The 27,670-nt window shown below is 42.6% G+C and overlaps 1 protein-coding gene across 1 annotated transcript in view; it reads right to left on the reverse strand.

The window, feature by feature from the left end:
• Positions 1–7,474: 7,474 nt before the first annotated feature.
• The window catches only part of ARAP2 (ArfGAP with RhoGAP domain, ankyrin repeat and PH domain 2), a 113,855-nt gene continuing 93,659 nt past the window's right edge, over positions 7,475–27,670 (reverse strand). The window contains 6 exon segments of the mRNA XM_087724798.1: positions 7,475–8,857; positions 11,648–11,773; positions 16,647–16,710; positions 19,136–19,171; positions 21,003–21,085; positions 27,448–27,587. Coding sequence (XP_087580924.1) covers positions 8,528–8,857; positions 11,648–11,773; positions 16,647–16,710; positions 19,136–19,171; positions 21,003–21,085; positions 27,448–27,587 — 779 coding nt within the window. The 3' untranslated portion in view covers positions 7,475–8,527.

The following is a 27,670-nucleotide window of genomic DNA, read 5'->3' on the forward strand; positions in this document are numbered from 1 at the left end:
GAAGGACTCCGGGCGGCTCACAATAAAACAGGGAAAGGGAAATAAATAAGACAATACAAAGAATTTAAAAATGCACAACATTCACAACTGAGGCGGGGCTGGATATTTCAACAGCCCCCAGCCTGTCGGAACAGCCAGGACTTGGTAGCTTTACGGAAGGCCGGGAGGGTAGTAAGGGTCCGGATCTCCACGGGGAGCTCGTTCCAGAGGGCCGGCGCAGCAAAAGAGAAGGGTCTCCCCCGGGGGGTTGCCAGCCGACATTGGCGGGCCGATGGAACCCGGAGAAGGCCAAGCCTGTGAGATCGAATCGGTCTTTGGGAGGTAATTGGCAGGAGGCGGTCTCTCAGGTACCCAGGTCCGATGCCATGCAGGGCTTTATAAGTAACGACTAGCACCTTGAAGCGTGTCCGGAGACCAATGGGTAGCCAGTGCAGCTCGCGGAGGATAGGTGTAACGTGGGTGTACCTGGGTGCACCCACAATCGCTCGCGCAGCTGCATTCTGGACTAGCTGAAGTCTTCGAACACTTTTCAAGGGCAGCCCCATGTAGAGCGCGTTACAGTAATCCAGTCTTGAGGTGACGAGGGCGTGAGTGACTATCTGAAGACATATACCGCTTCATAGGGCTTTCAGCCCTCTCTAAGCGGTTTACAGAGTCGGCATATTGCCCCCAACAATCTGGGTCCTCATTTTACCCACTCGGAAGGATGGAAGGCTGAGTCAACCTTAAGCCGGTGAGATTAGAACCGCCGAACTGCAGAACTAGCAGTCAGCTGAAGTGACTGCAGTAATGCACCCTAACCACAGCACCACCTCAGCTCTAAGAGCCTTCCCCAGACTCCAGAACTGGCCCATGTTCCTCCCCAACCTCCTCATTTTCCGGGTCTGCCTCTAGCTGCAGTGGCAGCTGGCAGGCCACAACAAATACATCTACCTAATATGCAAGTAGCCCGGGTTCGAATTCCGGAAGGGTATGTCTAGTTGACAAGAGCCGAATAGCTTGAAATAGATCTATAATAAAGTCTCCCTTTCTTTGTCGGTAAGTATAAATTCAGCATCGACCCTCATGTTTCACTGCAAATGAAATACGTGGATATAAAAGACAATTTCTAAGAGAATTAATAGCCTGGCAGAGCTTCATTAACTTGGTTATGGCTACTATTCTGACTTCCTTTATACTAACAGATGCCCCTGACGCCAACGGTCTTATAATTTCCACCCCACTTATAGGAGCCCCTTCCATGTAGCTAGGAAAGTCACTGTTAAACAATATGGAAATAGATAAACAAATCTCATAACATCCCCTTAACAGCATCACACTTTGCAGAGTGCAAAAATATGGTAATAAATCCTCCATATGGTAGCAAATATTGAACACAGCGAGAGACTTTGTAAACCTTCGACGTAAGCTGCGTATTTGCAAATTGCGCAGGGCAGAATTTGCTTTCGGTAATTGCTTCATGAGAGAAATATGTGCAAAGATCATCGCTTTAAAAAAACAACAACGTTCGGTTATCCAGCTCTTCGTCATTGTATCAAAGTGGCCGTATTTGAGAGGCATAAGAGAATTCTTTTGTTGGTCCTTTACTGCTGCACCCTTGTACAAGCAATGTTCTGCTCACCAATGTATCAACAGCATCATATTTATGCTTAAATTAAAACTATAGGTAAAGGTATGTACCAGTCGTTCCCGACTCTAGAGGGCGGTGTTCATCTCCGTTTCAAAGCTGAAGAGCCAGTGCTGTCCGAAGACGTCTCCGTGGTCATGTGGCCAGCATGACTACATGGGGAAGGCGCACGGAACGCTGTTCCCTTCCCACCAAAAGGGGTGCCTATTTTTCTACTTGCATTTTTTTTAATTAATTTTTTTATTTTATTTTTGTTACATAGCAGTTAGCAATAGCAGTTAGACATATACCGCTTCATAGGGCTTTCAGCCCTCTCTAAGCGGTTCACAGAGTTAGCATATCGCCCCCCACAGTCTGGGTCCTCATTTTACCCACCTCGGAAGGATGGAAGGCTGAGTCAACCTTGAGCCGATGAGATTAGAACCACTGAACTGCAGATAACAGTCAGCTGAAGTGGCCTGCAGTACTGCACCCTAACCACTGTGCCACCTCGGCTCTAATGAAAAGTCTTTTGTGAACAGAGCATTGTCCAAAGTCCTCCTTTAACATTCCCTTCAAAGGACATCATTCATTTTACATTATATTTCCATTATTTCCAATTTTAGCTGTATTACTTTTCTTCTCCTCCTATTTTCCAATTTCTAGTTTTTAACATGTACCGACAATATGATTTTTCTTTCTCTTTAAAATAAACAATTCGTCATTTCTTTCCCATCTATTTCCCATTAAAAAATATGAATCTTCAAGTTTCAAATTTCAAGTTTTATATAATCAACATAGCATAATTATTTATCAGCTTTAAGGTTCTTAATATAATTTCCGCACATTCTAATTAAAACATATTTTTACCCTGTTAACAATCTCTCTTTTTACTGAATCATATCATTCTACTTTTTATTTAAAAAAAATTTTTTTTCATTTTGTTACTTAAACAACACATGCCCACACCAGTGGGAAAAGAAAAAAATCAAAACACAGAGAGGACAAAAAGAACAAAAAACAAGGCAGGGGGAAAAAAGGAAAAACAAAAGAAGAAAAAAGAGAAAAAAAACCACAGGTATATATTATAAAAAAGTATATCAGCTGGTTACAACATGTTTTGGTGCATCTCTTCCATTAATTCATATACATACTAGCATTTTTTACATGCTTTCGAATTGCTGGGTTTGGCAGAAGCTGGGAGAAGTAACAGGAGCTCACTCCATTATGTGGTGCTAGGGATTTCAGGGCTGCAGTTATATTCCTTTTTAGGATCTTTGGCCTGCCGCACTCTCTCTTATTTCATTACGCTGTTTCATTAGTGCAGTAGTTGGGAGGGGGGGAATAGCAAGGAGTAGACTTGTGGAATGTGTTGGGGAGGAAGATGAGCCAGTCCTGGAGTCCGGGGAAGGCTCTGATGAGGGCTCTGCGTCGGAGGCAGAGGGGGGCCCAGGGACGTCCGATAGTTATCAGCTGTCTTCAGAGTCAGACATCAGTGAGGCGGAAGAACAGCTGGAGCCTGCTCCCATTGTGTGCATGCACAGAGCTGCCAGGAGAAGGGAAAAGCTAAGGAACAAGGGCCAGTCCTGGGGTCTGGGGAAGGCTCTGATGAGGGCTCTGTGTCAGAAGCAGAGAGGGGGGCAGGATCGTCCAAAGGTTATCAGCTGCCTTCAGAGTAAGACATCAGTGAGGCGGAAGAACAGCTGGAGCCTGCTCCCGATGTGCGCATGTGCAGAGCTGCCAGAAGAAGGGGACAGTTAAAGAACAAGGGCTGACTCAGGAATAAAGGCACAGGTGGACAGTGAATGGCCCCTCCCATAGGGAATAAAGAGGAGCGAAAGGGGAGTGGAGTTTGCAGGAGACAATTGGTTCGCTTCATTAGTGTGAAGATATGTTCGTGACTCTCTGAGACTCCTCGCCAAGTATTTTCTGGTACAGTGTTTGCGTTTGGAGAATATCGGCCTGGCAGCTCTCCAAGCCTGATGAGGTCTGTGCTTGTAAATTCATCCTTGAAAGACTTTTTGCTGGGACTTTGCTGGATGTGAAGGAGAGGAATTCACAATAGCTTAATAAAAGGGTTTTTTGTTGGGACAAGGAGTCTGCTTCGTGATTTTGGGAAGCCTAGGCCAGAACAATATGTATGCTTCTTAATGTTATGCTAACCATCAGGCTTAAAATCCCTTTATTTACTGGTGCATTTATTTGTCTCTGGATTCAAAAGATCTGATCATTGTCCTGACACTTGCAAAACAGCTGGTGGCAATCCAGCTGTTCAAGGGAATAAGTATTGTTGTGTCTTATATTTTCCAGTGCAACAAGAAGTGTACAAACTCTGCCCTCCCCCAGGTTAAACATTAAAGAAATCTACAGAAAACGGTAATGGTTGAGTTATATTTATTTTTTTAAAAGAACAACCCACTATCCCAACACACAGCTTTGGTTTATAAAATACCAGCTTTCCTGTTTCACGCTGAATTGATTCGCAGCTACGCAAAGTGAAGAGGAAGTGGGTTTACATCACTCACTGCCACTGAACGTTTATTCCCTTGTAAAATCGAGGATACATTAAAAAAAATAATAATTTTTACTTGAGGCATCATTGGGAAGCAGCAAGCGTCCCTTTCCGCCAACGAAGGGCCCTCTGTCTCTGTCCTCCCTCTCTCTGTCTCTCCTTCCTTCCATCTATTTCTTTCCGTCTCTCTGCCGCTCTCTCCCTCCTTCCTTCCTTCCATCTCTCTCTCTCTCCATCTCACTGTCTCTCTCTCTCTCATCTCTCTCTGACTGTCTCTAATCTGTCTCTCCCTCCTTCCTTCCATTTATTTCTTTCCATCTCTCTGTCGCTCTGTGTCTCTCTCTCTCCCTCCTTCCTTCCATCTCTCTCTCTCCATCTCTCTCTCTCTCTCTCTCATCTCTGTCTCTAATCTGTCTCTCTGTCTCTCCTTCCTTCCTTCTCTCTCTCTCTCTCTCAATCTCACTGTCTCTCTCTCTCATCTCTCTGACTGTCTCTAATGTTTCTCTATCTCTCCCTCCTTCCTTCCCTCTATCTCTCTCTCAATCTCACTGTCTCTCTCTCTCTCATCTCTGACTGTCTCTAATCTGTCTATCTCTCCCTCCTTCCTTCCTTCCCTCTATCTCTCTGTCAGTCTCTGTCTCTCTCATCTCTCTCTCTCTCTCTCACACACACACACACACATCTCTCTCTCCCTTCCTTCTATTTCTCTTTCTGTCTCTCTGTCTGTCTCGCTCCCTCCTTCCTTCCATCTCTGTCTCTCTCATCTCTCTCTGTCTCTAATCTATCTCTCCCTCCTTTCTTCCCTCTATCTCTGTCTGTCTCTCTCATCTCTTTCTCTCACACACATATCTCTCTCTCCCTCCTTCCATTTCTCTCTTTCTGTCTCTCTGTCTCCCTCCCTCCCTCCCTCCTTCCTTGCATCTGTCTCTCGCCATCTCTTTCTCTGTCTCTCTTTCATCTTTCTCATCTGTCTATCTCTCCCTCCCTACTTCCATCTATCTCTCTTTCTCTTTCTCTTTCTCTCTCTCTCTCTGTCTTTCTCCACAACAAGCTTCGGCCATCAGTAGCTACAGTTTAATTTCTTCAGCCACACACACCGCTTTCCATAAACAAAGATTTGCCTTCTTAATTACTTCTACGAGAAATGTTTTGCCTGGATTATTTCCTCCCACTGGAAAGAAGGGGCAACGTTGGCGCATCTCCGCAGACCACACAGCAAGCTAACAATTCCTGTATAGAGATAGTCCTCTGATCACGTGATCAAAATTCAGATGTTCATTCATTTGCCATGCATTTGAATTTTGATCCCATGAGCCCAGGGATGGTGCAATACTGCATCCAGTTTTGGTCTCCACAACGTAATAAAGATGTTGACTCTCACAAGGGGAGACATGATAGGAGTTTTCCGATATCTCAGGGGTTGCTCCAAAGAAGAGGGAGTCAAGCTATTCTCCAAAGCACCCGAGGGCAGGACAAGAAGCAATGGGTGGAAACTAATCAAGGAGAGAAGCAACTTAGAACTAAAAGAGAAATTTCCTGACGGTGAGAACAATTAATCAGTGGAACAACTTGCCTCCAGAAGTCGTGAATGCTCCAACACTGGAAGTTCTTAAGAAGAGATTAGATAACCATTTGTCTGAAGTGGTGTAAGGTTTCCTGCCTAAGCAGGGGGTTGGACTAGAAGACTTACAAGGCCCCTTCCAACTCAACTCAACTCTTCTAGTGTGAAAAACAGTAATCACTCACTTTTTTCAAGGGCTTTTGCAGCTTTAAACCAGGGGTGAAATGCTACCAGTTCAGACCAGTTTGCCTGAACTGGTAGTAAAAATAATGCTACCAGTTTGGGCGAACCAGTATTTCTGACGATCAGCTGTGCAACAATCAGCTGTGCTGTGCGATTAGAAAAAGAGTAGCACAGCTGATTGTCAGAACTACTGGTTAGCCCGAACTGGTAGCACCAACGATCAGCTGTGTCGGTGCACCGGCGCGCACGAAGCAAACCAGTAGCAGACCTCAGAGCACTTCGCCCCTGTTTTAAACAGTCACTAAATGAATTGCTGTAAGTCGAGGACAATTGGTAACAGAAGGTTGCCTATCCATTAGAAATGAATGCAGCATTTATTGAAGGAATGGAGACACATGGAATTGATTTATTTGTTTTTATTTGATTTCTATCGGGTGGAATTGAAGCATGTCCTTCGGATGCTGATAGACAGGTTAGCTTTAACAAGCTCCTTCTTATTTCACGCATCCGGGCTTGATTTGATGATATTCCCCCCCCACCCACCCAACCGACGTGGTGTTGTCATTTCTGCAATGATAATTTACACAACAGGCCTGTACAATAAATTAACACTTTATTTCATCACAAAACTCCCGTGGATCTTCCGTGATTCTATCAGTTACCTAGAAATTAAAAAAATAATAATGATGCAATGAAGCAGCATAGTTTTAGCAGCATTATTTCATAATCCACAACTAACACGTGGATCCCGTTGACTTGTTCATGGTTGGGTTTCCCCAGCAGAAAAAGTCAGGAATGAGATTTAAATCGTGTGTGTCTGTGTCTGTGTGAGTGTTGAGTCAGTTCAAAGTCACATTGATTGAAGGCAGAAATTGTTTCATTTAGTGTCAGGTTTTGTAATCTGTATTTTAAACTGAGATTGTAAGTGTTGTTTCCTGCAAAATTCCCCTCCCATCGCCCCACCTATAAGCTCTATGGGAGGGGCCAATCAGTCCTATTCCCTTCTGTTTCCACAGCTGCTGCCTCCTCCTATCAGCCCTCCGCATCCGTATGTCAGGGACAACTTCCCCCCGTTCTTCCTCACTGTTCCCTGAATCAGACGCCACCTGGTGGCCAACAGGACTCTCTAGTCCCTGCTCTGACTCCGAACACCCGCTCCCAGAGTCTTCCTCAGTTTCCAGGGCAGTCCCATAGTGTTCATCGCTGTCATATTCCAGCAACAGCTCAGCCGGCTGCTGCTGGGCCGTAACAGGTTCCCTATTTTTCTCCATAAAGTAACTAAATTTGATCCCGTGACCCGTCAAAACCGCGGAGGACAAAATCGCGCTCGACGAAAGCGCGCATTTGACGTCATCACAGCGCGACGAAAAAAATTAAAAATTGAAATAAAAATAAAATTAAAGCAAGCCGATTCACATAAAGGTAAGGGTTAGGTTTAGGTTTAGGGTTAGGTTAAGGGTTAGGGTTAGGTTTAGAGCGTTAGGGTTACGTTTAGCGTTAGGTTAAGGGTTAGCGTTAGGTTTAGCGTTAGGTTAAGGGTTAGGTTTAGGGTTAGATTTAGGGTTAGGTTAAGGGTTAGGTTTAGGGTTAGGTTTGGGGGGGTTAGGGTAAGGTTTTCGCTTTATTTTTACATTTTTCGATCACAGCGCGATGTTTTCGTTGCGCTGTGATGACGTCAAATGCGCGCTTTCGTCGAGCGCGATTTTGTCCTCCGCGGTTTTGTGGTGGAACCATTTGATCCAACTGCAATCAGATTAGGAAATGCCTGATTGAAACTACCTTGTTGTTTCTATTTCTTTGTTTTCCCATCCATCGTCCCGTTCAAACTTTTATTACTTGACTTTTTTTATTGTAAATTCTAACTTTGGTCTATGACACTATAAACAAGCTGAACTCACGACTGGGGTTGATTAAACCATGGAATTATCAACCTAAAGCTGTTTGCTGATTTCCCATTTGGATGACAAATATCGGTGAGATATATGCCAATTGGAAGTGATTATGCCTTCTCTTTTATTTTATTATTTATTTATTTTAAATTTATACACTGCCCATGTCGCTATCCGTTTACTCTCGTGTTATCTTCTGAGTGTGCCCAGAAGCCAGAAGGAATGGTCAATATTATTGAATTGTTTTCACATCCTACTTCTATGCTTTCTGGTGATGTTCAGTAATGTTCTGTTAAGAAGCAATTGATTGTCACTTTGTGGAAAATCTTGACCGACATTGTCCCCAAAAGGAGCTTTTTTCAAAAGGCACCTGGACTTTGTTTTTCCTCGAAGATGTTTTGCTTCTCATTTCAGAAGCTTCTTCAGTTCTAAAGAATTAAAGAACAGTTCCAAAAAGCTGAGGAAGCTTCTGGGATGAGAAGCGAAATTTCTTCAAGGAAGAAGAACAAAGTCCAGGTGCCTTCTGAAAAAGCACCTTTGGAACAACCACGATCTGGATGACTGAGAATCTCCACAGACAGTTGACCAACATTATTTAGGGAGATAAATGTAGATAATGGGAGGGGGAAGTATCAGTACAAAAGTATTAAGGCTCCCCCAATTGGTAGAGAGCACTTGATCTCTTTTAGTTCAACATTTACATTTAAATACATTGAAAGTATGTACACTGTACATTAAAACAATTCAATTCTTTGATGTCCATATCTAAAGGGCTTCTAAGTCTCATCGTGAAGAGCTCTGGTCCTCTGTAAGACCGTGTGGAGCTCTTGAAGAACGTTTGCTGGCAGCTGCTTCTCAGATTCCAAGGGTGTCTCTCGTGCTTTGCTCTCATTTCTCTTTGGTGACTTTGATTCTTTGCAGGATCTGCGGTCGAAGTTCACCGCATCGTCAGCCATGTCCTCCAAACAGATCAGGCTGCGGTGCTTTCTTCCTTGATTCCAGATTTTTTCCTCCTTTCGTTCTTTATGTTGGACGGCCCGCGAGACTCGTTCCTTTAAATCGGTCTTCTCTCTAGCTAAGTCCTGTTCCATTTCCAGTTTTGAATTCTGGGCAGAGAGATGGAGAAAGAGTTAAAGACTGAATCATTCAGATCAAGTGTTGGTAGCCGGGGACTTCAGTCCTTCTGACAGTCTCCAAGGGTTTCAATTATTACAAATGGATAAGAGATAGATAGATAGATAGATAGATAGATAGATAGATAGATAGATAGATAGATAGATAGATAGATAGATAGATAGATCAGATGATAGATAGATAGATAGATAGATAGATAGATAGATAGATAGATACATCAGATGATAGATAGATATAGATAGATACATAGATAGATAGATAGATAGATAGATAGATAGATAGATAGATAGATAGATAGATACATAGATACATAGATAGATACATAGATAGATCAGATGATAGATAGATAGAGATAGATAGATACATAGATAGATAGATAGATAGATAGATAGATAGATACATAGATCAGATGATAGATAGATAGATAGATAGATAGATAGATAGATAGATAGATAGATAGATAGATAGATAGATAGATGATAGATAGATAGATAGAGATAGATAGAGATAGATGATAGATGATAGATAGATAGATAGCTAGATAGATAGATAGATAGATAGATAGATAGATAGATAGATAGATAGATAGATAGATAGACAGAGAGAGAGAGAGAGAGACGGACAGAGAGACAGACAGACAGATAATGATAGGTGGATGGATGGATAGATGGATAGATAATGATGGATGATAGATAATGATAGATGATAGATAGATAGATAGATAACTGACTGTGAATGAAAGGAATTCTCAGTCGTGTAAATAAAAGTATTTTGGCCGGGAACAAGACTCTGCTTCATGCTTTTTAAGGAAGCCTAGGTCAGCACAGTAACTTCAAGCAGTCACTAAATGAACTGTTTTAAATCTTGGACTACCTGTATAGAAGAGACACGGAAGAAGGAAAAACATCAGGAAAGCAATTTTGAGTGAAAGAATCCAGATGTTTGAAAGTCAGCAGAAGTTTATATTGCCATCATTATCATTCATCATGTATGAAAAGTTTCTTTGGTATTCCCAAATTGCCAGCTCAAAAAAAAAATGAACGATATCCACATGGACAAGCCATCTGTTGTATCCCCATATGTTTTGAGGGATTTCTAATTGAGTGGATGGGTAAAGACAAAACTGTAAATTTTCTACTTACTTCACCTAGAGATTGCATGAAATCAGGTGAAGTAGAGGAGAGAGGTAAGGGAAGAAGAGAGGGAGAGGAGAGAGGGGAGAGGAGGAGAGAAAGGAGTGGAAAGGGGAGAGAGGAGAAGGAGAGAGGAAGGGGAAGTAGAGAAGAGAAGGGCGACAGAGGGAAGAAAGGAGGTAGGGAGGTGGAGGAAAGAGGGAGAAGAAAGTGATGGATAAGGTACAAATATGGTGTATGGGGAGCAGAAGAGCCAATAATTGATTTTGGGAGTTGATGGCAAGACAAATTGATGTAAACATTTAATAATACAGTTGGCTATGTAATAGTATACATATTAGAGCCATGGTGGCGCAGTGGTTAAATGCAACACTGCAGGCTACTTCAGCTGACTGCAGTTCTGCAGTTCGGCTGTTCAAATCTCACTGGCTCAGGGTTGACTCAGCCTTCCATCCTTCCGAGGTGGGTAAAATGAGGACCCGGATTGTTGTTGGGGGCGATATGCTGACTCTGTAAACCGCTTAGAGAGGGCTGAAAGCCCTATGTAGCGGTATATAAGTCTAACTGCTATTGCTACTGCTATACATATGGTTTTATGTTATGAAAACGGAAAAATAAAATAAAAAACTTTATTAAAAAAATGCTTCTACTCAAAAGGTTCCCGGGAGGAACTTAAGATACATCCTCAAAGATTTTGAAGACGCAAATAGAATTTGGTTGCTAAGGTGCAAGGATCACTCCTGGTTATGTTTCAGTTTGACTCCAAAAAATATTAAAATGGAAATCTATTATTAAGTTCCAGATCAGGCTTAATTTACTGCTCGGTTCCTAAAATACACACCTTTCAAGACTTAACTATGTTGTGTAGGGTTTCCTGGGGCATAGCAGAGATTTTTAAAAAAGCGAACATTACATTCATTTAATTAATTCTAAAAGTGTCCCATTTGATTTATCGAAAACATAAGCTGATAAAATCCACTCTGCGTTTACAGTATATATTGAGAAAAACACATACATAAAAAGCACACCCAAATAGTACAGTATGCACAGATCAGTGATGGCTGACCTTTTTGCCGTTGCGTGCGGAAACCCATAATGCAATGCGCATGACACCCCCACGCCCCGCCTCCTGCACATGCGCTCACTACACCCCTGTGCTCCCCCCGCCCCCACGCATATGCACGCGCTGCCCACATGCCCAGTTTTAGGCCTAGTAGGCCTCCCTGCAGCCTCCTGCGAGCAAAAACAGGCCACTGCCCCCCTCCCGTACTCTCCCCCGCCCATGCACACATGACTCCTTCCTGCGCCCCACCACCCGGACATGCACAGCAGAGACCCGAAAATCAGCTGGCCGGTGGGAGGCATGTATGAACCCAGATTGTTGGGGGCAAGTGGTTGACTCTGTAAACCAGAGGTGGGTTCCTACCAGTTCGCACCTATTCGGTAGAACTGGTTCGTCAAATCTACCGAACCGGTTAGAAGAGGTTCCACCAGTGGACCCGGAAAGCAGGCCACACCTACAGAAGAGGTTCCAAAAATTTTTGAAACCCACCACTGATGTAAACCGATTAGAGGGGGCTGTAAAAGGACTGAGAAGCGGGATGTAAGTCAAAGTTTTATTGCTGTTACCTCTGCTTTAGCTCTCAGGAGACTTTGGTGGTGCTGAATTGGTATTAAAGGTAGCCCAACAATTTTTGGATTTTTCATAATAGACGACTTCCTTGTCTTCCCGCTCGGTGGACCCAATGCGTTGCGCTGTGGGAAAGACAACAGTCATTGATCCCTTTTGTTACCCTCATCAGTAGGGAGCCTAGCAAACCATTTGCAAATCGTTCGGAAGGGCAGAGTATGTACAAAACAAATGTTCTGGAAGCCCCTGGAGGTCCATGTTAACAGGACAACACAGTTGGAAGAGTTGGACCTTGGAGGCCTTCTAGGCGGTCCCTCAAATAACCTGGTCCCAAGCAGAGGTGGGGTTCGTTTAATTTAACAACCGGTTCTCCCAGAATCAAAAATGTGAGCGCAGATATGCACTGCATCAAAAGCATGCCGATTGTGTAGGACGGGATAGCTTCGCTAAACACATGCAACTTGCACACATGCGTGCTGCGTCAAAAGCACGGCGATTGTTTGAGAGAGAATTTTTACAAGACGTTTTATAGATGGCATTTAGAGCCTAAAAAACTGGCCTTTATGTATCAGAATTTACAACCTAAATGTTGGAGATGTGATTGTCTCGATGCTACATATTACCCTATATGGTGGATTTGTATAAAGGTAAAAGCATTTTGGATAAAAATATGGTGGATTATGCAAAATGTTCTTAAAAAAAGGATAAAGTTTACCCCTCAGTTATTCTTGTTAGGTATAACTACTGATTGTACTGTTTTAGAGACTAACTTGATTTTGTATTTAATAATGGCAGCAAGACTGTTGGTGGTGCAATACTGGAAGAAGGAAGATTTGCCTACTGTTCAAGAATGGACATTAAAAGTAACAAACCTAGCAGAGATGGCTAAAATATCAGCATATCTCAAGGACCACTCAAATGAGAGATATAAACTGGAGTGGAGTAGATGGATTGACTATATTCAAAATAAATACGAGACTAAGAAATTCCAGAAAGTTTATGACTGAAGAAACAAGGAATGATATAATCTGTTTAGAGTTAGCCTAACAAAAGAGGAGTTAAAGCTCAAATGAAAGATGATACTAACTTTTTTTAAAGTTTATTTTAGAACATCTTTGTTAAAGATTTATACCCTGTATTGGTTCTGGGAAGTCGCAGGGGGGGGGGAGGTGGGGGGGTCTGGGTGGGGAGGGTGGAGGAGTGGAGGTAAATATTTGTAAAAGCCCCTTTTTACAAAATATTTCAATAAAAAAATAGAAAAGAATTTCACTTCTAAGGGAGTAAACAACATGCAAGAACTACCATTTTGATCTGTTTATCTGGAGGTAAATATTTGTAAAAGTTTTTTTTTTTCTAAAAAATTTCAATTAAAAAAAAAGCACGGTGATTGCGTAAGACGGGATATTGCCAGGGTGGGCAGGCAGTGGAGTTGCCATGGTAGTGGCTTCACAATACTCCCCAAGGGGTATCCCTCTGTTAAGGGGGGAAAATCCAACATTAGAAATTCCCTTTTTATCCTAATGTTTCCCTCTATAAATAAATATCCGGGCAATGCCGGGATATCAATAAACAAACAAACAAATAAATAAAGAGGCAAGGTAATTGTGCTGTTGATTTTCAAGCAATTGGGCTGCTCTGAGACTGTGAAAATAAAGGCCTGGGATTATTCTTGGTCTAAATATAAGGGGTAGGGGAATCAAAATAATAACGTTAGCTTTAATAGGACTAAGGGATTTACTAAATGCAACATTGCTCCGGGAACAAATTTACCACCTTGCCCTACCGAAAGGATGAGGTGATTTCAGATGGAGAATTTAATCAGCGAAGCTTCTAAAGTGGAAGCTGATTGTAGAAATGTGTAATTTCAGTTACTCATCACGGGCAGACGGGATAAATATAGTATACGCTCCAGACAGAACAATGAATTAGAAATTCTAGATTCATAACAATTGTTCCTGGGACCGGACCGAGCCAAAATGAGTTGAGATTTAAGTGCTGAACCGATTGTTCCTAAAGTCAGTATTTCAATCATGCGTAACTTGAAAATTGCCACCAAAAATATTTTGGTTTTTTGCTTTGAGGAGTTCAAAATTCAATATTTTCCTCTATCGGTTCTGTGGGTGTGGCTTGGTGGACATGTCACTGGGTGAGCAACAAGCAGGAACCTCACAGAGTCACAAAGAGCTACAAAAGCAAACGATCACACTTTACACAAAAATAACACAAAAGCCACACAACTGACTCACGCACAATGCCACAGCAGCTGGACGTCACACAAAATGGCCCCTGCAGTAAGCAGGAACCTCACAGAGCTCAAAAACAGACGATCACACTTTACCCAAAAATAACACAAAAGGCACACAATTGACTAACACACAATGCAAAAGCAGGCGGACTTCACACACACACACACAAACATACGCAAACACAGGTTCCTATGATCGCCTGGCACAGCTGACTGTCACAGCTGATCATCGGAACCTTTTTTAGCCTTTTTTTTTACTACCTAATAAAAAATGCTACAAAAAATATTTAAAAGTTCTGAAAAACAGCTGTGTGACAATCAGCCATGCCGCACAATCGTCAGAACTCTTACATTTTAAAGCTTTTTTTTTTACTACTTGTTCAAGCGAACCAGTAGCATTTTTAGTACTGGCTCAAGCGAACCAGTAGCATTTTTAGTACTGGCTCAAGCGAACCAGTAGCATTTTAGTACTGGCTCAAGCGAACCAGTAGCATTTTTAGTACTGGCTCAAGCGAACCAGTAGCATTTTAGTACTGGCTCAAGCGAACCAGTAGCATTTTTAGTACTGGCTCAAGCGAACCAGTAGCATTTTAGTACTGGCTCAAGCGAACCAGTAGCATTTTTAGTACTGGCTCAAGCGAACCAGTAGCATTTTTAGTACTGGCTCAAGCGAACCAGTAGCATTTTTAGTACTGGCTCAAGCGAACCAGTAGCATTTTTAGTACTGGCTCAAGCGAACCAGTAGCATTTTAGTACTGGCTCAAGCAAACCAGTAGCATTTTTACTACTGGTATCAGCAAACGGGCCCGAACCGGTAGCATTTCAGCCCTGGTTTGTGTGTGTGTTTGTAATATTTAAAAAATAGGAATAAAGGAAGAAGTTGAGTATAAAAATGGAGCAGATTGAGCATCTCCAGAAAACTAGGGGAATGTCAAGTGACAATAATATACATTTCCTGTAGGTAAGGAATGGAAAACAAAAACAAAAACCAACAACCCAGATCAAGCCAACATGTTAGAGGAGTCAAATCTGGAAAGTAATTGAGGTTAATGAAGTGATAGGTCTTCCTTGAGGAAATGGAAATTATGCCTAAACAGCTACAAACCTGCATTAAATTACAATATCTATGGTAATATGTGGACCATCCATCCATCCATCCATCCATCCATATATTATCTCTCTCTGTATCACCTATTATATCTATCTATCTATCCATCCCACCATCTTTCTTCTCTCTCTCCATCCATCCATCCATTCTCCATCTATGATCTATCATCTCTCTCTCTCTCTGTCTCTCTCTCTCCATCCATCCATTCTCCATCTATAATGTATCATCTCTCTCTTTCTTTCTCCATCCATCCATCCATTCTCCATCTATGAACCGTTATCTCTCTCTCTCTCTCCATCCATCCATTCTCCATCTATGATCTATCATCTCTCTCTCTCTGTGTCTCTCTCTCCATCCATCCATTCTCCATCTATGATCTATCATCTCTCTCTTTCTCTCTCCATCTATCCATCCATTCTCCATCTATGACCTATCATCTCTCTCTCTCTCCATCCATCCATTCTCCATCTATGATCTATCATCTCTCTCTCTCACTCTCTCTCTCCATCCATCCACCCTCCATCTATGAACCTTTATCTCTCTCTCTCTCTCTCTCCATCCATCCATTCTCCATCTATAATCTATTATCTCTCTCTTTCTCTCTCCATCCATCCATCCATTCTCCATCTATGATCTATCATCTCTCTCTCTCTCCATCCATCCATTCTCCATCTATGATCTATCATCTCTCTCTCACTCTCTCTCTCCATCCATCCATCCTCCATCTATGAACCTTTATCTCTCTCTCTCTCTCCATCCATCCATTCTCCGTCTATAATCTATCATCTCTCTCTTTCTCTCTCCATCCATCCATCCATTCTCCATCTATGATCTATCATCTCTCTCTCTCTCCATCCATCCATTCTCCATCTATGATCTATCATCTCTCTCTCTCACTCTCTCTCTCCATCCATCCATCCATCCTCCATCTATGAACCTTTATCTCTCTCTCTCTCTCCATCCATCCATTCTCCATCTATGATCTATCATCTCTCTCTCTCACTCTCTCTCTCCATCCATCCATCCATTCTCCATCTATGAACCTTTATCTCTTTCTCCATCCATTCTCCATCTATGATCTATCATCTCTCTCTCTCTCTCTCTCTCTCTCTCTCTCTCTCTCTCTCTCTCTCTCTCTCTCCCTCCCTCTCTCTCTCTCTCTCTCTCTCTCTCTCATATCTATCTATCTATCTATCTATCTATCTATCTATCTATCTATCTATCTATCTATCTATCTATCTATCTATCTATCTATCTATCTATCTATCATCTCAACACACATTTGAATGGAGGCATTTGTTAGGGAACTGAATCATCAAGGATTTTGAGCAGAACAAATAAGGGAATAAGGAAATGCTGACAAGAACGGAGACAGTGTCTGTAAAGAGGCTGTGATTGGGAGAACCACATTAGCCAATCACATTCTGTAGAACTGGAGTGTAGATTTTATTCAAAAAAATATGTGCTGATGCCACTATATAGACCCTGACCTTTCAATATGTAGTTTTCTTGCTCAAATGAGTGTGTACGTCCATGCATAAATAAATAAAAGTACAGAAGCATATAATATGCACCGATTGCAATTCAAATGTACTTCTCAAAGCCGAGTGCAATTTGAATGCGAAAAAGAAAGCGAGACAAATACCTGGGCCATAAAAATGCTGTTCAGCCATTCCAGCTGAGAATTCTGTCCATCACAACACAAGTACCTAGAAGACAAATGAATATGAATTCACTTCCCCTGCCATAATAGACTCAATCCTCATGCAATTCTGAGAGGGAAAAGCCTTTAGCTGCCTGGAAGCTAAACCCTCCTTAACTAGAATAGATTAAGCAAGAATAAAGAATGGAGTCTCACCACAGCCAAGACATACTCTGTGCCTGTGCACGTGTGTGTGTGTGTGTGTGTGTGTGTGTATCTCAGAAGGCAGATTTTATTATTGCTAGATAATTGGTTTTCATTGCAAGGTTTTCTATTCCTCAAAGAGGAATCCAATGTCCACTGAATTAAGCTTTAGACTGAGTAGGCAGGATCTCATTTGAGGGATCAATCTGCTTGGCTGTAGATTTCTTTGGGGAAGCCTTCAACTGATTAAATTTTTTGGGAATGAAAAACTTTATCTATCTATTTATCTCTATCATTTCTCTCTTTCTATCTATTCATCCATCCATCCATCCTTCCATCCATCCATCCATCCATCCATCCATCCATCTATCTATTTCTACTGCCATTTATCCCTCCATCCCTCAATCCATCCATCTTTCTGCTTATCTATCTATCTATCTATCTATCTATCTATCTATCTATCTATCTATCTATCTATCTATCTATCTATCTATCTATCTATCTATCATCTATCTATCATCTATCTATCTATCTATCTATCATCTATCTATCTATCATCTATCTATCTATCTATCTATCTATCTATCTATCTATCTATCTATCTACCTACCTACCTACCTACCTACCTACCTACCTACCTACTTACCTACCTACTACCCACCCACCCACCCACCTGTCTGTCTCTACTGCCATTTATCCATCCATTCATCCGTCCCTCTATCTTTCTGCTTATCTATCTATCTATCTCTGTCTTGACTGACTGTCTGACTGTCTGTCCGTCCATCCGTCCATCCGTCCGTCCATCCATCCATCCATCCATCCATCTATCCATCCATCCATCCATCTAACACAGTGTTTCTCAACCTTGGCAACTTGAAGATGTCCGGACATCTTCAAGTTACCAAGGTTGAGAAACACTGATCTAACATCTATCCATCCTTCCATTCGCCCCCTCACCCACCCACCCACCCACCCACCCACCCACCTACCTACCTATCTTTACTGTCATCTATCTATCTATCTATCTATCTATCTATCTATCTATCTATCTATCTATCTATCTATCTATCTATCTATCTATCTATCTATCTATCATAAATCTATCTATCTACATCTATCCATCCATCTATCCATTTATCTATGTTGTATAACTGCTCTTTCCACTCTGGCCAACGTATAACAAAACAAAGCAATACAACAATGGATTAACAAATATTTTTTAAAAAAATGAAACAAGAGTCAATAGCTGAAGGATTGTTCATTGTATGGAGCCCTACAGTATACCATACATGATATATTAAACTGACTAATATACAGTATAATATACACTAATACAGTGTATATACAGTGTAATATACACTACAGTATAATATACACTAATATACACTAATATAAATTAGAATATTGTGAAAAGGTGCAATATTCTAGGCTCAAAGTGTCAATGCAGAAGAGCTGAAGGCCGCTATTGAAGCATCCTGGTCTTTCATAACACCTCAGCAGTGCCCCAGGCTGATAGCTTCCATGCCATGCCGCATTGAGGCAGTAATTGCTGCAAAAGGGGCCCAAACCAAGTACTGAGTACATATGCATGTTTATACTTTTCAGAGGTCCAATATTGTTCTATGTACAATCCTTGTTTTATTGATTGCATGTAATATTCTAAGTTTCTGTGATGGTGGATTTGGGGTTTTCATGAGCTGTAAGCCATAATCATCACAATGATGACAAATCACGGCTTGAACTATCTTGCTTTGCATTATATGAGTCTTATCTCATATATTAGTTTCACCTTTTAAGTTGCATTACTGAACTAAAGGAACTTTTGCACGATATTCTAATTTTTCGAGTTACACCTGTATGTATAGACTGATGTATATAACCATGAAGAAGAACTACACAATTAAAGCAATTAAAGTTTGACTTCACAGAACAATTTCTCTGACACCTATCTTATGATTATCAGTAGATTTTTCTCAGCTGCAATTGTTGAGGTATGATCAAGTGGGCATTGCGGTTGGTATTAAAGCAGGGATGTTGCTTCAGGCTTCCATACAACTTAAACAAAATAAATGCCACTGCTTTCAAGAGAGGACTATTTTTAACAGTAAGAATATTAAAACAACAACCTCTTATCTCCAGACTCACTAAGAAGCCAGGAGAAAAAACAACAACAACGTGGCTGCTCTAATGAATAACAAATAGGTGCTGTGTTTGTGTGAGGTGCAAAAACTTATTCTACCCAATCATTTAGAAAGAATACACCTCCCAATCTGGTATGTCTTACTTACCAATGATGCTTTTCAGACAGCAGTGTTAGACCCCAGCTGAAAAATCAGAAGAAAATATCTTTTTATACATAGACATGTAGGGTAATTAAGAGAGAAAAGAAGGCTAAACTTCCCAAAGCTAAAATTGTTGCTACCCGGTTCAGAGTGCTCACAGATCGCATATAGAGCCTACTGTGACAAGCACGGATGATGTTATCTAGGTTGGTAATGAAATGTCTGCCAGAAAACAATCAAGCTCAAAGAGAATCAAGGAACACTTCATTTTCATCCTGAGCTACAAACCTTCTTCTTTATTAGCCTCTACTGTACATTTTTGTGGAAATCTTGCTACTCTGAACACTTTGTTGTTCTCTGTATGTACATTACAAGCTTTTGCACAGGAGACAAATTCCTTGTGAGTCCAATCACACATGGGCAATAAAAACTCTATTCTATTCTAGTCCAATCCATTCCATTCCATTATATTTTATCCCGTTCCATTCTGCTATTCTATTCCAATCCAACCCAATCCTCTATTCCAATCCAATCCAAATCCAATCCATTCCATTCTATCCTATCCTACCCCATTCCATTCCGCTATTCTATTTCAATCCAATACATTCCATTATATTCTATCCCATTCCATTCTGCTATTCTATTCCAATCCAACCCAATCCTCTATTCCAATCCAATCCTCTGTTCCAGTCCAATCCAAATCCAATCCATTCCATTCTATCCTATCCTACCCCATTCCATTCCATTCCGCTATTCTATTCCAATCCAACCCAATCCTCTATTCCAATCCAATCCAAATCCAATCCATTCCATTCTATCTTATCCTACTCCATTCCATTCCATTCCCCTATTCTATTCCAATCCATTCCATTATATTCTATCCCATTCCATTCCCCTATTCTATTCCAATCCATTCCATTATATTCTATCCCATTCCATTCCCCTATTCTATTCTATTCCAATCCAATCCTCTGTTCCAATCCAATCCCAATCCAATCCATTCTATCCTATCCTGCCCCATTCCATTCCATTCCGCTATTCTATTCCAATCCAACCCAATCCTCTATTCCAATCCAATCCAAATCCAATCCATTCCATTCTATCTTATCCTACTCCATTCCATTCCATTCCCCTATTCTATTCCAATCCATTCCATTATATTCTATCCCATTCCATTCCCCTATTCTATTCCAATCCATTCCATTATATTCTATCCCATTCCATTCCCCTATTCTATTCTATTCCAATCCAATCCTCTGTTCCAATCCAATCCCAATCCATTCCATTCTATCCTATCCTGCCCCATTCCATTCCGCTATTCTATTCCAATCCAACCCAATCCTCTATTCCAATCCAATCCAAATCCAATCCATTCCATTCTATCTTATCCTACTCCATTCCATTCCATTCCCCTATTCTATTCCAATCCATTCCATTATATTCTATCCCATTCCATTCCCCTATTCTATTCCAATCCAATCCTCTGTTCCAATCCAATCCCAATCCATTCCATTCTATCCTATCCTGCCCCATTCCATTCCATTCCTCTATTCTATTCCAATCCAATCCAATTCATTCCCCAATTATTTGATAATTTGATCCCACCAGCAATATAGCCCACAGGAGATAGCATACCGAGATTAGAAATAACTGTTCCGTAAAGCCATTTATCAACACCCAAGTAATAAAGGGAGCCCTCCAAAGAGCTAACACTGTGGAACCGTGGCTTACCACAGACCAGGCAATAGATACAGATTAGTTCCCTTATTTGTTTTGGCTTTTCGAAGCTTTACGTTTTGGTAGCATAACAAAAATAACAAAAAAAAAAGCCAGCGTGCTTTTGAACGAAAGCCAGCCATTATGGCTTGCTTACTTTGTTGGTGGTTTCAGTTTTTTCTTCACCCCGAGGTAAAGTTTCAGCGATTTGACAGGAAACACTTTTTCCGCTTTGCTGCTCTGTTGTAGTTGAAAAAAAGCGACCGTTAGTGAAACAGAAAAGATACCAGGCCTCCAGATTTGTTCATATTATTATAAACTTCTTTTTTCATTAAACATAGCAATAGCAATAGCAGTTAGACTTATATACCGCTTCATAGGGCTTTCAGCCCTCTCTAAGCGGTTTACAGAGTCAGCATATCACCCCCACAGTCTGGGTCCTCATTTCACCCACCTCGGAAGGATGGAAGGCTGAGTCAACCTTGAGCCGGTGAGATTAGAACCGCTGAACTGCAGATAACAAGTCAGCTGAAGTGGCCTGCAGTACTGCACTCTAACCACTGCGCCACCTCGGCTTTTGAAACATGAAACTCAATCAACTGAACATTCAAAAAAGCATCACAAATACCATTGACTGGTGCTAATGGTTGATATGGGTGGCTGCCAGCATCCTAGGTATCATCCAAGTACCTTCTTAAGATTTACAATGCTCCGAGTGGCACAGTTTTGTTTTGTTTTTTGGAGTTCTGCTGGTGTTATTGCAGGAAGCTGCAATTTCTCGATGTGTTTTATAACAAGTGACTTGTTATTGTTATTGTTTAGGGTTAGGGTTAGGATTATAGTCAACAGCTGTATCGTATTTGTTACACAATATGGCAAGTGGAGATGGGCATTTCTTCAGATTCCTGACAATTGGAGAGGCACGCGGATAGATGAGTTAAGAAGCATCACCGTCGGATTACATTACGTGGGCATGAGCTGTGATGTGTAAAGACTACACTTTGAGTTATGTTGGCTGCAATGCTGAGTTCGGAGTAGTGTTGTGGCCCACCAGCGGCCAGTGGAGCTGGTGACAGACTCAGACCAGTGAGGAGGTTGGGGAGGAAGATGGGCCAGTCCTGGAGTCTGGGGAAGGCTCGGATGAGGACTCTGTGTCGGAGGCAGAGAGAGGGCCAGAGCCGTATTCCAGTTATCAGCCGCCTTGAGAGTCGGACTTCAGTGAGGCAGAAGAACAGCTGGAGCCTGTTCCCAGTTTGTGCATGCACAGAGTCCCCAGACGAAGGGAACAGCTAAAGAAAAGGGATCGACCTGAGAGTAAGGCCACAGGTGGACAATGAATGTCCCCCCCCCCCCGAGGAAAGAAAAGAGGAGCGAAAGGGGAGTGGAGTTTGCAGGAGACAATTAGTTCATTTAAATGGCCAAGTTTTGCAGATATCGGCCTGGGAGCTCTCCAAGCCAGATAAGGTCTGTGACTGTAAATCCTCCCTTGAAAGACTTTGCTGGATGTGAATGAACAGAATTCACGGTCAATTAATAAAAGGGGTTTTTATCGGGACAAGGAATTTGCTTCATTCTCTTGGGAAGCCTCTGTCAGAACAGTCCCTTCCAGCCCTATGACTATGTTTCTAAGTAACTCCTGCCTGCCTTTTCCAAGGTCAAGGAAGAGGAAATCACAACAGGTTGTGATCTTTACGGACACTGTCTCCGTTCTTGTCGGCATTTCCTTATTCCCTTATTTGTTCTGCTCAAAATCCTTGATGATTCAGTTCCATAACAAATGCCTCCATTCAAATGTGTGTTGAGATGATAGATAGATAGATAGATAGATAGATAGATAGATAGATAGATAGATAGATAGATAGATAGATAGATAGATAGATAGATAGATAGATAGATGATAGATAGATGATAGATAGATGAGAGAGAGAGAAAGACAGAGACAGAGACAGAGACAGACAGAGAGAGACAGAGAGAGAGAAAGAGAAACATGATTGATAGATATAAGCAATGATAGAGAGAGAGATATTATATGGATGGATGGATGAATAGATGATGGATGGATGGATGGATGGAGGGTGAGAGAGAGAGAGAGATGTTTAGGAGGGAGGGAGAAAGAAGGAGGAAGAGGGGAGGGGAAGAGAGAAGGAGGGAGGAGGAGGAAAGGAGGGAGGGAGGGAGAGAGAGAGAAGGAGGGAAAGAGAGGGAGCGAGGAGGAGGAGGAAGGGAGAGAGAGAGAAGTGGGTAGAGAGAGAAGGAGGAAGAGAGAGAGAGAAGGAGAAAGGGGGGAGGGGGAGAGAGAAGGAGGGAGAGAGAGGAGGAGGAAAGGAGGGAGGGGGAGAGAGAGAAGGAGGAAAGGGGGAGGGGGAGAGAGAAGGAGTGAGAGAGAGGAGGAAAGGAGGGAGGGAGAGAGAGAAGGAGGGAAGGAGAGGGAGAGAGGAGGAGGAGGAAGGGAGGGAGAGAGAGAGAAGGAGGTAGAGAGAGAAGGAGGGAGAGGGAGAGAGAGAGAGAAGGAGGGAGGGAGGGAGGGAGGGAGGGAAGAAAAACAAATGTTTTCTCGGGGCAAATTTTTCTACTGGGTAAAAGCCCGTAATTAAATAATAGGGTCTAATTTTTCAATGTGTTTGCAATGATATGGAAATCTAGAGGTCCCTTGAAATTCATTTTGCAGCTTTCTTTCTGGAGGCGGAGAGCACCTATGGGAATTTCAAAGCACTGCACCAGAATATCGGCGCGACCCCATCTCCTTTTCAGCTCCCCCGTACTTGGGCCCGACAGTATGAAGCATTACGCGCGCCGTTTAGGCAAAAATTAGCTCAGTTCAGAGCACTCCCTTTCTCCCCCCACCCCCCTCACCCCACCCCTACTCAGAATTTCACGGCTAATTGGGCTTTTAGTATTTCAAAAAACGATTCTTAACCCATTTGGCAGCAGTAATGAAAGCATCCATTCATGCAGCGGCAATGCAGTTATTAATCGAGCGACGAGAAAGTCACAGCGTTGGTAAAAATAATAGTGCTGTTCTCCCGTTGTTGTTGGTCTTTTTTCTTTCTTTCTTCCTTCCCTTTTTTCCCCGCCTTATTCCTGGCCAGGCAATTAATGTAACCTTACTCACAGCAAAATAAACACAACCACTTTGCTGAGATCATGAGTTTCCAAAGATTTGTCGCCTTGGGTCTCAGGCAAGCTATTAATTTCAGGGGGGGTGGGTGGGTTGGGGAGGGGGAGGGAATATATTTTTTTTAAAATGAAAGAGAGAGAGAAAAAATGTACAAGGAGCCAAAGGGCGACAAGCAAAAAAGCTTTTTGTTCGGCAACTCCAACCTTCCTTTTCCATAAATAATGATGCAGAATTTATGCAACCCACTTTAAGCCCGAAGAAGAGATGTCTAGACACTTAAAAGTACATTTAAAGGACACCAGCACAGAAGGATTCCTCTGAGCAGAGAGGAGGATGGGGCCCTCTCTTTCTCATAGAACATTGAATTTCCTCGTTTTATCTTGATTGTACGTGGGGCAAATTGAGCGTGGCAAAGGTTTCACCAACTGGGGACACGATGGTTGGGAAAATGTCAGCTACTGGATGGGTGGAGTCAAGTATGGACTTAGCTTAGAGCGGCGATGGCTAACCTTTGTGTTGTCGCCTTCCAAAAGCAACCCATAATGCACTGCACACATGGTACCACCACCACCCAAGTGCCCTGCCCCCTATGCATGTGGGCACGACCTCCCCTGTGCCCCGTTTTGGGCCTGAAGCCTCCTGGGACCAAAAACGGGCCATGGGTGAGGGCACTCCCCCCATGGCCTGTTTTGGGCCTAGCAGGCCACCTTGCAGTTTCCTGGGACCAAAAAGGGGTCGCAGGTGAGGGGACCCCCCCCCATGGCCTGTTTTGGTCCTAGTAGGCCTCCCTGAAGCCTCCTGGGACTAAAAACGGGCCGTGGGTGAGGGCACTACCCCCAGGGCCTGTTTTGGGCCTAGCAGGCCTCTCTGAAGCCTCCTGGGACCAGAAATGGGCCACAGGTGAGGGCACTCCCCCCATGGCCTGTTTTTGTTTTGTTTGTTTTTGTTTTGTTTTATTTATTTATAGGCCGCCCTTTTCCCTGAGGGGACTCAGGGCGGCTTACAATCAAAAAGGAAGGGGAGTGTAGGACAATACGAAAAAAGAAATGTGCACAAAGTAAATTAGACAATAAAACTCAACATTCACTCAGCATTCGGGAGGGCCTCCCTGAAGCCTCCTGGGACCAAAAACGGGCCATGGGTGAGGGCACTCCCCCCATGGCCTGTTTTGGGCCTAGCAGGCCACCTTGCAGCCTCCTGGGACCAAAAACTGGCCACGGGCGAGGGCACTCCACCCGTGGCCTGTTTTGGGTCCTGCAGGCCTCCCTGAAGCCTTCTGGAACTAAAAGCAGGCCGTGGGTGAGGGCACTCCCCCCCGTGGCCTGTTTTGGGTCCTGCAGGCCTCCCTGGAGCCTCCTGGGACCAGAAACGGGCCGCGGGTGAGGGCACTCCCTCCATGGCCTGTTTTGGGCCTAGCAGGACTCCCTAAAGCCTCCAAAAACAGGCCGCGAGTGAGGGCACTCCTGTGGCCTGTTTTGGGCCTAGCAGTAAAGTCACACCCCGAAGGTGATTTGGAACAGAAGAGGTGCAAACAGGGAGTGGGCTTTTGCAGAAAACCATTTGTTCATTCGGTCGTTTCAAGAGTGTTTGTGAGTCTAAGAGACTCTGTGCCTTGCCCTGCATTTGGAAACTAGTTATTTGGCAGCTCTCCAAACGAGATAAGGTCCATGTTGATAAACATTCCTCTGAAAGACTGTTTGCTAAGCCTTGCGGACTGTGACTGAAAGGAATTCACCGTCGTCTAAATAAAAGGGATTCAGCCAGGACCAAGATTCTGCTCCTTGCTTTTTAAGAAAGCTTGGGTCAGAACAGCTTCAAGAGATGGTTAGCTTATCTGAAGAAAAGAAAGCCCTTACAATTGATGGTTGAAACCACTTCTCAATCAATAACAAGATCATCCCCTTTCATGCTTGCCTGCAACCAACATAAATAAGAAATATTTCTGATTTCTAATGGTGGAGCAGTTATTTTTCTTAAGATTTCATTTCAGAGCATCTGCTTTTCCTCCCCCACCTTCCACCCACATGGTTATTCTCTTCTCCTTTGGGGCAATCCCAACAAAGGACAACATCAACTTCATCCAACTTTTACCAGCATTGTGTAATTGGATAGCTGGAAGGAGTATTTATGGGATTTTTCTTTTTTTACTATGTAATATATTTGCATATTACCACAATTGTCAGATTCGGAGCTACAGTATTTACAATCAATGGAGGCAAAATAGAAACATTGGTTGATTGTTGTCAAAAGACCCCAGTGCAAAACAAAACAAAATATAAATATTAAGGTCTGATTACTCTTAGCCGGTAATTACATATTTCCATCAGAATACACAGAAGCGTTCAAAAAGACTGAACTGTTAATCATATACCAAGAATAATCATCATTCAGACCTTACTAATTAATTCACAAGTCTAGTCCCTCTCAGAAATTTGGTTGCTGCAGGAATCACGGTGACATTTATGGCAGGTAACAAAACATATGCGTTCTGCATATTAATTTGATTCTGAGACCAAAAGTAATATATTTACGTCCAGACCTGTTTACTTGTTGCATGAAAATGAAAGGGGACGATGAAAATGATTTCACCATTATTGCAAAAATGCATTTTCCATGCCATTCTTACTGAATAACAAATTAACAAGGGACCTTGGAGGTCTTCTACTCCCCCACCCCACCTGAAAAGAACTCTGTTCCAACTGCCAGTTGCCTTATATTAACACGCTCTGATGCTAAGGAGTTACATATTCCACACTTGGAATACTGCATTCAGTTTTGGTCACCACGATGTAGAAAAGATGTGGAGACTCTAGAAAGAGTGCAGAGAAGAGCAACAAAGAGGATTAGGGGACTGGAGGCTCAAACTGCCCTTGCGACACCCAGTTGCTTGTCGGAGGTCGCGCAGGCACCGCAGGCTGTGCGCGGCCACACAATTGACCGGTTGCTTTAAAAACAGGTATGGAACCTGGGCTGGTGGGTCAAAAAAGCCACCGTACCAGTACGGTGGCCGCTGCTTCTGGCTACTACCGGTATAGCCGTACCGGCCGGAAACCCACTACTGGTGCGCGCATTCTCGGTGGAGCTGAGCTGGGGTAACAGTCACAGTCCTAGGACTTCAGCGTCACAAGATCTATCTTACAATGTATAAGAAGATGCTAGAATGTAATCAATTCCTATCCACTTCCGTAACTTGGCCACCGATTGAAAGAAATCCGGAAGACACAATCTATGTCCACTTCTCAAGTGTGATTTCAATATTGTATTCACGAACATTGTTGCAGAACACTACAAAAACCAAACCCTCTAAGTTAAGTTTTCATTGTTCGCTTCTCCTTGTGGCTTTCATTGAATTTCCCCCCCGTCCCATCATCCACATAATCGAGATCAACACGATAGCATCCAGTGTCCATCTATAAAATTTCATGTAAAGAGAAAGGGTGGGCGGGGGGGGATAGGTTAAAAAAGCTCGCGACAGCATTTGTACCTTCATGTCCTTATAAAGCCACAGTTTTCCTTCTCGTAAAACGAAATAGCGGTCTTGAAATTTATTGGCAGAAAGCCGCTTGGAGGGTTCTTCTTTGTATTTCAGGTAGCCAGCTTTGACGGGGCCTTCTGAGGTTTCCTCTGTCGAGATTATAAAAAAAAAAAACATTTGGTGTCTTCATCTACACAGATAAAGCCAAATACCGCTCTCTCATCACGCAATC

The sequence above is a fragment of the Thamnophis sirtalis genome, unplaced genomic scaffold (assembly GCF_051295495.1).
Source record: "Thamnophis sirtalis isolate CommonGarterSnake01/CBP01778 unplaced genomic scaffold, rThaSir2_p1.2 scaffold_10, whole genome shotgun sequence".
Classification (NCBI taxonomy): domain Eukaryota; kingdom Metazoa; phylum Chordata; class Lepidosauria; order Squamata; family Natricidae; genus Thamnophis; species Thamnophis sirtalis.